Consider the following 10,092-nt stretch of genomic DNA (forward strand, 5'->3'; position numbering starts at 1 on the left):
ACTGTACTAATATTGATATCGTCATTCTCACTAGAAAATCTAATTTTAAAAAAAGTGCAGATGCATTATGGTAATGAGTTGTCAAAAATATGTCGTCACAATGCTAAATATTTTAATTATCTTAAAAAATGCAATTTTCTTTATGCAAAAAAAAAAAAAAAATGTATTGTGTCCAGGATACGTTTTCGTGAGTTTTGTTTGAGTCCCTTGACTTGGTCTAAGCTCCTTAGTGTCATATAAACAAACCTGAGGAGTTTAGAGCAAGTAAAGGGTCTTTCACCAACTCATCCTCTAAAACTGAAGACCACTGATGACATCCTGATGGAGACTTTCAAATGCATAACGTCCCCTTGTATTTTTCTCAATAAAGATACACCCGAGCAGCATGAAGCAAATCACTTGTGTTTATTTACAAAAATAAGATTGCAAAGCAACAGCAGATACAATACACTGTAGCAAAACTGTATGTCCTCCGTAAGGTTGGCCCATATTTGCACTACTGCAAAAATATAGCTAAAACAGCTCTGAAAAAGGTTGCCATAGCAACCACTCGCTCGCTCTCAGAGTGAGGCACTGGGAAACGGCTAGTCGGTGTACAATTGAGGAACACAGAGAAGTGGAAGGTGATGTTAAAAGAAAGAAGTGTAGCTGTGCTTCAAATGAACATTGAGCGGCGGCTCGACGGCAGAGACAAATGCACACAGAGGAAGTACTGGGACGTGCGGGGGCAGAGCTGGTGCATGTTTTCTCCATCCGTCAGTGATCCCGATCTACCTGACACACAAAACTCATGCATTGTGGTTATCAGCTTACAAGTCGGTTTTACAATCCTGCTCCAACCTCCTCTAAGATTTAATCAGGAAGCGAAAGCTAAATGGTTTTATCTGATTGGGTGGATGTCACTGCTAACAAGGCAAGTGATCACAGTGTACTGCATTTAGTTAATGCAGTATATAACTGGCCTAGTAATGCTAGTATGGTTCATTTAAGATAAAACCTAAAGTCTTATCTTCTACACCAGGCAATACAGATCTTAACATTAGCAAACAAATGCAACACACTGAAACTGAGGAACATGCCATTTTTGCTCCCGTAGTTTTGGTATGTAGGAGTACAGATGCACTTTACGAGACGTATTCACAGTACTTGGTTCATTTAGAGCTCATTTGTTTGTCGTTTGGAGTAAACTTTTATTACACAAATCAAGCAACCAAAACCACTCGGAAACCAGCATTTTCTGTAACGTTCCATATTTGGGTTCCTTAAAATGGTGCACCATAGATATTACGAGTTTGAGAATGGTCCACGCGAACATTTTGATTCAATATTTACCGTATTCACACTCCAATCCTGCATGACTTTGACTCTCGCATGGAAGAAAAACAGGAATATTTGAAAGAACATGCTGGAAACTCTTATAACATTAGCGGAAAAAAAAGGATGGTTTGCTTTTTGTGCTTTTTCCACAGACAAAAAGTCATACACGTTTAGAACCTGAAAAGAGTAAATATAAAAGACTAGCCATTTCATTTTGAAGGAACTATGGTACAAGGAAACCAAAATAAACCAGAAATACTGGTAAGCAGTGAAATCATAACAGTAGAAAGGTAACACTATAAAGTTCCATAGTTAACTGCATTACTCAACTAACAATAAAAAAAAAAATACTTCTAATACCTTAACTCTTTCCCCACCAAACACAGAATTTTCCGGGTTTTCACGTTCTCACTGTTATACACTGGGGGCGCTATTACGCATCTCCTGATTGAGTCCAGAATCTCCTGATCAAATATACAGGTGAGGAAGCAGCAGAAACTAGTGATTAGAGATGGGCGATATGGGCTTCAAAATATATCACGATATTTCTGGTATTTATTGCGATAACGATACCAATGACGATAATTCAGGGAATCCGGTTTCTTTAGAGAAAAGTATTATCTCTCCTATTTTTACCCAAAATAGGGTGTTGTCAGCATTAATAAGTACACACGTAATGTAAAGACGGTTTAATTCATACTGGAAGCCGGAGCGAGCTCTTGCACAGAAACGCCACATATCCATATCAGAAGTAATACTACTGACAACGCTCCAGGAAGGTTTCCAGTTATCGCTGAATAAAACGCACAATGGAGATAGAGACATATTAAAACTTAAGGAAAATAAACATACGATTGCACAAAATATATGGTTTATCGGTGTTCTTCAATCTTGGGTATTTTTATAAGGAAAGTATATTTATAATGCAATGTTAATCGACATGGCCTTTATCACCGTATATAATACTATCATTCTGTAATATGAAACCACGTCTGGTCACAAAAAGAAGTTATTTCAAACACTCGACTATGTTATTAAGTTAATTTGGAGAAAAAGCATGTCAATAAATGATGTCTTTGTTGGACAACAGGTTTCTAAACGGGCTCATACACATGCAAAACTGTATCGCACACGTGCTACTGTAGTACATTTATTTAGACCGATTTTTTGTGCACTGTAAAGCCCAAACCAGTTACAGATCGTAAAAGGAGCTCGAGCTCCTCATTTAAGCGATATAGGCTACTCCTCAATTTCACGGCCGCCTTCCGCGATGTCGCACAAAGAAATATGTCAACTACTAGACTCTATCGTTATCGCGGGAAGACTAATTATTATCGTGGGGAGAATTTTTACATGTATATCGTAAACGATAAGATATCGCCCATCCCTACTAGTGATCTTATATGTAAGCATATGCATGTGATCATCAAATAATCGTAAAAGGAGCTCGAGCTCCTCATTTAAGCGATATAGGCTACTCCTCAATTTCACGGCCGCCTTCCGCGATGTCGCACAAAGAAATATGTCAACTACTAGACTCTATCGTTATCGCGGGAAGACTAATTATTATCGTGGGGAGAATTTTTACATGTATATCGCAAACGATAAGATATCGCCCATCCCTACTAGTGATCTTATATGTAAGCATATGCATGTGATCATCAAATAATGTGATCATCAACATTACAGCATGAAATGTCGATCCAGGAAGTGGTAAAGGACTGTGAAGCTTTAGGGGTGCTGATGGAAGCCATCTACTGCATGTATGCTTCGATCATCAAACTGAATATGATCCAGATGTAGTACTTGGTAAAAATACAATTTTATAAGCTTTTTGCAAATGTTGCTTTTTTATGACACTTACCTACATTCAAGAGTTAATTTAAAAAAAAGAATGCTTGAAGCTAGAATGTTTAAAAGTAGAGGCTCTGTTCTTTATTTTTATGCATTGCATGTACAGATATTCATACAGCTAAATATTCTGTGGATCATGAAATTTTTGTGAAAATGATCAAAAATGTTGGCGGTGGCTGGCAACCATTTTTCAAAAATTCTGGCGGGGAAAGAGTTAATCATAGCTCATGTTAATTTCAACATTTACTAATATGTGACCCTGGACCACAAAATCAGTCTTAAGTAAAATCTTAATCTTTAATAAGCTTTCCATTGATGTATGGTTTGTTAGGATAGGACAATATTTGGCCGAGATACAGTTATTTGAAAATCTGGAATCTGAGGGTGCAAAAAAAAAAAAAAATCTAAATATTGAGAAAAGTTGTCCAAATGAAGTCCTTAGCAATGCATATTACTAATCAAAAATTAAGTTTTGATATATTTACGGTAGGAAATTTACTAAATATCTTCATGGAACATGATCTTTATTTAATATCCTAATGATTTTTGGCAATAAAGGAAAATCCATCATTTTGACCCATACATTGTATTTTTGGCTATTGCTACAAATATACCCCAGCGACTTTAAGACTGGTTTTGTGGTCCAGGGTCACATATATTATTAAAATAAAAAGTTGCATATGTTCAAACTGAGCTAATATGAACTAACAATGAACCAACCGTATTTTGATTTGCTAATGTTAAAAAGATTAATAAATACTGCGACAAATGAATTGCTCATTGCTAGTTAATGCATTAACTAATGTTAACCAATGGGACCTTATTGTAAAGTTTTACCAGTAAATCTAAAACTGCTGATTTTCACTTAAAGGTTAAAAAAAAAAAGTGAAAAGGTAAGTGAACACTTGCATAAATTATGTTCTTTGCATGATTTCATATCTATGTTCATATCGGCACACTGGCAAATGTTTGAGTAAATCTTTTATTTTTGACTTCAACTATATAATTTGGCAATGGACGTTTACTTTAATTGTTTTGCCGAGTAAAATAGGTTTATTTGGGAAATGAAGGAGATTGCAGTGTTTGTTCGGCTGGGAATGGGGAACTGCATTGGCACACCTCTCAATTGTGTAAGAGGGGAAATATTTCCCTAAACTCTACACCTCACCATCTGTTTGTTGGCTAGTCGTCTACTGTGATATTGCGGAACAGGTAGGCCATGGACTCCCCGTTGTGAATGCGTCGGATAGCCTCGGCCAGGATCATACTGACATCCACTGTCTTGATCTTAGGACACTGCAGCTTTTGCACTTCATGAGGGACAGTGTTGGTCACCACCACCTGAAAGACCATAAAAACATCCCAAACATTTGGTCATGCTACATAATTTTATACACTAATTCACATCAATATTTACATGCAAATACATGCTACTTAAACAGCGGATGGACTTCTAGCTCATTCTCAGGAAATAATGCCACTTGTCTATTAAAAAACCTTCATGAATTTCTTTTTATTCCATTTGAAAGACTTTTTTGAAGAATGACATGCCCAAAGTATCAGAGCAGTATTTGCCATACACACTGAGGGACCTCCATATGCCTCCCAAATGGTCAATAATATCTTTGAATGGCAGTTTAGAAATGTTTCCGCTTTCCTAAATACACGGTTATGGTTGGTTCCAGAAAATGCATGAAGCATGTAGACAGTAAAAGCATGTACAATTTTTATTTCAATAAAAGCTTTTCCTCTTTTTTTGGAGAATTGGAATGAGCCATTCACTTCTCAATGGACGTGCATTATAAACGAGCTGAAAGACTCACTTCGTCTATGGCGGACTCCTCGATGAGGCGCGGGGCGTCTGCAGACAAGAGGCCGTGGGTGGCCATGATGTAGATCTTATAAGCTCCTCTCTCTTTCAGAATCTCAGCTGTTGCCACAAAGTCCTCCACATCATCAATGATGTCATCCTACAGGACAGAAACAACATGTACTGCTCATCCCGCCAATCAAAAATTACTGTCACACTGATACCAAGTCCAAAAACACGCATTTCTTACGACAATGATGGCGATGCGGCCTCCAACATCTCCGACAACAGTGATGGGCGGTTTCTCCTTGGCCATCATTACTATAAAGACAAACATCAACTAGTTTTTCAAATCATTTCAGGAAATTGTTTGCAGACCAAGAGGCCAATCAATCACATTCCATCAGAGTAGATTGGGTAAGATGGGTTCAATTTATGCAATGGCCTAGAAATTTAGGAAATGGCCCAACCAACCCACATACACAAGTACTATTTAATCATTTGAAAAGTCCTGCATGGACCTAATTACACATAACGCTATCTTATTTGTTGGAGAACGCTTCCCATTTTACCCCACCTACAATTCAATCCAAATAGGAATGAAAAACTCATGCCATGCAGAAATCAAAATGATCATCTCTTGGTCCCCAATATACCCAATCATAGAGGCGAATATCTAGAGGTTTTACACTACGAGTCAGTGCAGGAAACTACACATCAATCAATCTGTCCTCGAGTCAACATGACCGACTCAAGGACATCGCTGTAATTCAGGAGTGGTCAAGAAGGGATAATGTCATTCATCCAGAGGAAGGGCACAGGAACACCGCCAAAACACACACACTCCGATCCAAGTAATCACGAGAGAGAGAGAGAGAGAGAGAGAGGGAGGAAGACTGGTGGGTCGATTTAAGAATACAAGGAGGTTAAAGGAGTTAAGCATGCCTTCAACACATGCCTTTCATCAAGAGTGGGACCCACAATGCTGTTCTATATTTATACCTTCAGTATTACAGATTAACGAGGCTTACAGACCATCTCTCCTAATCATATTCAATAGACCACTGATTTAAGGAGCCGTTGTTCTGTAAAACAGCATCTTTGAAAGGCATTGTTCACAGAGGACGGGTTCTTGACATAAAAAGCGCTACAGTAGACGGGTGCAAATGGAGTCATCAGCAACCATATGTTCAAAACAGTGTTTTTCTTAGGGCTGGGTGATTTGTACAGTTTTTATGACATTAATGAGAATGCAATGTTTCGCCACTATTGATTGATTCATTCACTCATTGAGGAATCAAGGCTTTGAATAAAAATTGGCAAAAATATTAGTTACAATTAAGCATGTAGAAAATGCACCAATGATAACAGTTAAAAAATAATAATAATCCGACCACATTGTTTTTACAAAAAATTCACTGTTAATAGTAGCCTACTACTGGCGTTACACTTTTAGTCAGCAAACAAAACGCAATTGTTTCAGCCAAAATAACTCGAAAAGGCAGAAACCATTGACCAAAAGTTACATTTTATAAACACTTTTGAGGACACGTTGACTCTCAGTAGGCGCGTTTCCATTACAGATTTGCGCAAAACTTTGGCGATATTTTATAAACGTCGATAAAATGTATTGCGAAATGACGGCGTTTCCATTAACCAATGTTATGAGACTTAAACATAACCTTTTGCCTCTCGCGATAAGTCATGGCAACGGATTTTGGTGGGATTTTGGCTATATTTATTTAAAAGAGGCTTATGTGTGCATCTTTACAGAAGCAGCAAAGAGAGCCGCTTCAGAAACGTGCGTGGCACGGCTGGAATAAACCATTGACTGTATAAAAACATAAACACAAGCATTGCGTGGCCGTAATCAGCTTCAGTGACCGTATCAGAGCCACACTGCACCGCAGACGTGTGCTGTGTAAATTGTCTAAGTATTAATAGTAGGGAAAGCCCCTTATACTGGAGCTCTTATGAAGTGTTTATTGGAGGTTATAGTACATTGAAGAATGATCATATGAATTTTAACATACGCCATGTGACCTGTAAATGTGAAAAAGCCGTTTCCATTGCAGTTTTGCGCATTATTCCTTTTTCGCATTGCCTGAAAAACCACCTCATGTGAGCGTAAAAACTTTTTTGCGATATATGGGCGTTTTTGAGAAATTGACGCGTTTCCATTAGGCCCATTTTCAACTTGCGCAATATGAAGGGTAATGGAACTAGCCTAATGTAGTGCACACAACGTGGACAAGTAAGCGTCAGTAGAGATTATCAAAAATGAGGGTAGAGTTGCAATATTTAACATTTGTTTGGCTAAAAATATCAAGTTTCCGAGGAACTTCACTACAACGGATTTAATTTTAATCTGACACTACTACACCCTGAACAGATTAAAAATAAATAAATAAATACATTTAAAAATTAATTACAAAAATTTTATTACCAAACTGTATCCATATTTAATTACCAAAACTTTATTTTTGGTTTTGGTTTTCAACTAAATGAAAAATTCAATGTTTTAGTAAAAAATCAATTAATTAAAACTACAATAATAATAATAATAATAAATTACAAATAACAATATAAATAATACATTTATTAAACAATAAATAAATAAATATTGAATAACTTAGTAATAAATATTAAACAAATAAATATTATGAATAATAATAATAATAAATATTTATTATTTATAAATACTTATTTTGGTGCGTCACTACAAAATGTGGTGCTCATGGCACTAGACAACGAATATATAAATGGCTGTATATAAGTTTTTTTTTTTAAATGATGGAATGCAAGATGACGTCCTATGTGAACGACCCCAACAAGTGCTGATAGCCAACGATAGTATTTGACAAAAAATATTTAAAAGTTTTCTAAACGCTTTTTTCCGTGTACTACCACAAGCTTCTGTGAACAAAAAGCATATGCTTTTTTTAAATTAACCCTGTATCTAAACCTCTATGAACTTTCACTGAACGCCTTCCTCTATTAATTTAAGGTCATGTGTTTCCAAGACGATGCAGGGGCCTTGGTTCCAAGCAGCTAAAAGACTACCATTTAAAACCTCTAGTCTAGGGATTTTTCAGAAGCAGGCATGGAGTGTTGATTGGCAAGATGAGCCTGGATCACAAATAAAAGGCATTTCTCTCAGACAGACATTCAATGGTTCCATTTCTGAACGATGGTAATTACATGGAATTTGAAAATAAGCACTTCATTTGAGGCTTCTTAGTTCTGTTCGACTGAAGCACTCTGAAGCTTAGACATCCATTTTTTACCATTATTTGGGAAAAAATTATTAGGCTGGCCGGTATATCGGTAGATACATTTATGCCATTAAGTGTGCTTTTATCGGCTATTTTACAATAGCTTCTAGTCATCAAATTTTAGAGTCACTATGTTTTTTTTTTTTTGGTTTTTTTATGTATAAGATGAAGCATCTTTAATTTGCAAAACAGTAAATTTGAGGATTGCGCAAAAATTGTCATTAGGACATTGTTATTAAAATACAAACTTTACATTGAAAATATTATATAGAAATGTGACTGATAGCATAATATAAAAAAAAAATACCTGTATTGTGATATTTTGGACATACCGACCACCCCTACTCTTTATAATAGTTTATAATTATATTATTAAAATAATATAATAATTTGAACTGCTCTTGTCATAACGGAGAAATAATTATAGAATAAATCTCTCTAACTGGGTTTACTCGTGGTAACCAAATTGCTTCAGAGTGCTGGATCACAGACACTGAGAGACCTCGGCCACTGCACACATGCAATAGGAACCATTTCAGCGTGTTCACTGCTGTGATCGGTAGCAAATAGAGTTAACCGTCATACTTGGGAGCTCTATGCCTGGGAACGGAGCTTGTTGTTTGCCTATTACCAATAAATAAACATCACGTTAAACAAAAATCCACACACAAATGATAGAACATACAGACATGAAACCAGGACTTCAACAATCCTTATCAAACCCTGACAAAAATGTATTTTACAACCTTTCGAATGAACTTTGCTCAGCTCCGTTGAATTGAATGCTTTGAAATTGGAGCAAATTGAGGGTCTTTTCAGGATTGTCAAAGTCCATACAAAAACCATAAATGTACATCGAGCTACTTGGAGTGAACTCCTCTCAGGCAATGTGTGAGTAGACAAAGGCCAAGACACTTATCACACAGGACCTGCTCTTACATTAAACACAATGTGATATTTAGCATTTTATGATCTTAATTCCCTTCTATACTGAGGTAACCGTGTGCTCAAGGTAAAACATACGTGAGAAGCTTAAAATCTAGAACAATTAACACATGGAATAGTGAAAAGAATAACTGTGTCTCAAAACCTAGATGATTGATTCATCTATTTCACTAATTGGTTGGTGTCTATCAAAACACACCAGAACTAAACTGTTCGTCATGGAATCCAATTCTTGTAACAGGAAATAACATGTTTTGTGCAGTTCTTTAAAGGGGTCATAGGATGCCCATTTTCCACAAGTTGATATGATTCTTTAGGGTCTTAATGAAAAGTCTGTAACACAGTTTGGTTAAAATTTCTCAATGGTAGTGTAAAAAACACATTTTTTACCCTGTCAAAAACAGCTCTTTTCAGATCAAGCCGTTTTTGTAGCATTTTCCTTTAAATGTTAATGAGCTCTGCTGGCCCCGCCCCTCTCTTCCGAGCTGCTCTCAGAGAGACTGTTTACTTTAGCCGCATTCATCGTGAAACTTGCTAATTAGCACATTATTAGGAAAGGCGATTTGCAAAGATTCATTACAAAACATACTCACTTCTTCTGTAGATGAGGCTGCATCATGAATGATTCGCGCGAACATAAACACATTTATGTAGATCGGGATCGGCGCATTCCCTTCAGAAACAATGTAATCCACTGCGAGTTCAGCGGCTCAGAAGTCGGGAGTAAACGACTGCTGTTCAGTATTACATCCAACAACAGAACACCTCAATCGCTTAGAAGTCATTCTTGTCTACATCTGCTCCAGCGGTGAAACAATGGCGGACTCAGAGCGGGTCTGAGGTAAGACGCCAGTCCAGTCTGTGCTGAAACGCTACTGTCAATCAAACTAT

General features: G+C 36.8%; 1 protein-coding gene across 1 annotated transcript in view; it reads right to left on the reverse strand.

Annotated features, from left to right (window-relative positions):
* Nucleotides 1–405: 405 nt before the first annotated feature.
* Nucleotides 406–10,092, reverse strand: part of prpsap1 (phosphoribosyl pyrophosphate synthetase-associated protein 1) — a 24,471-nt gene continuing 14,784 nt past the window's right edge. The window contains exons 7-10 of the mRNA XM_016246609.1: nt 5,232–5,302; nt 4,995–5,141; nt 4,340–4,512; nt 406–770 (exon numbers count right to left, since the gene is read on the reverse strand). Coding sequence (XP_016102095.1) covers nt 4,354–4,512; nt 4,995–5,141; nt 5,232–5,302 — 377 coding nt within the window. The 3' untranslated portion in view covers nt 406–770; nt 4,340–4,353. The remainder of the gene's footprint in view (nt 771–4,339; nt 4,513–4,994; nt 5,142–5,231; nt 5,303–10,092) is intronic.

Source organism: Sinocyclocheilus grahami, unplaced genomic scaffold, assembly GCF_001515645.1.
Source record: "Sinocyclocheilus grahami isolate Dianchi unplaced genomic scaffold, SAMN03320097.WGS_v1.1 scaffold803.1, whole genome shotgun sequence".
Taxonomy (NCBI): Eukaryota; Metazoa; Chordata; class Actinopteri; order Cypriniformes; family Cyprinidae; genus Sinocyclocheilus; species Sinocyclocheilus grahami.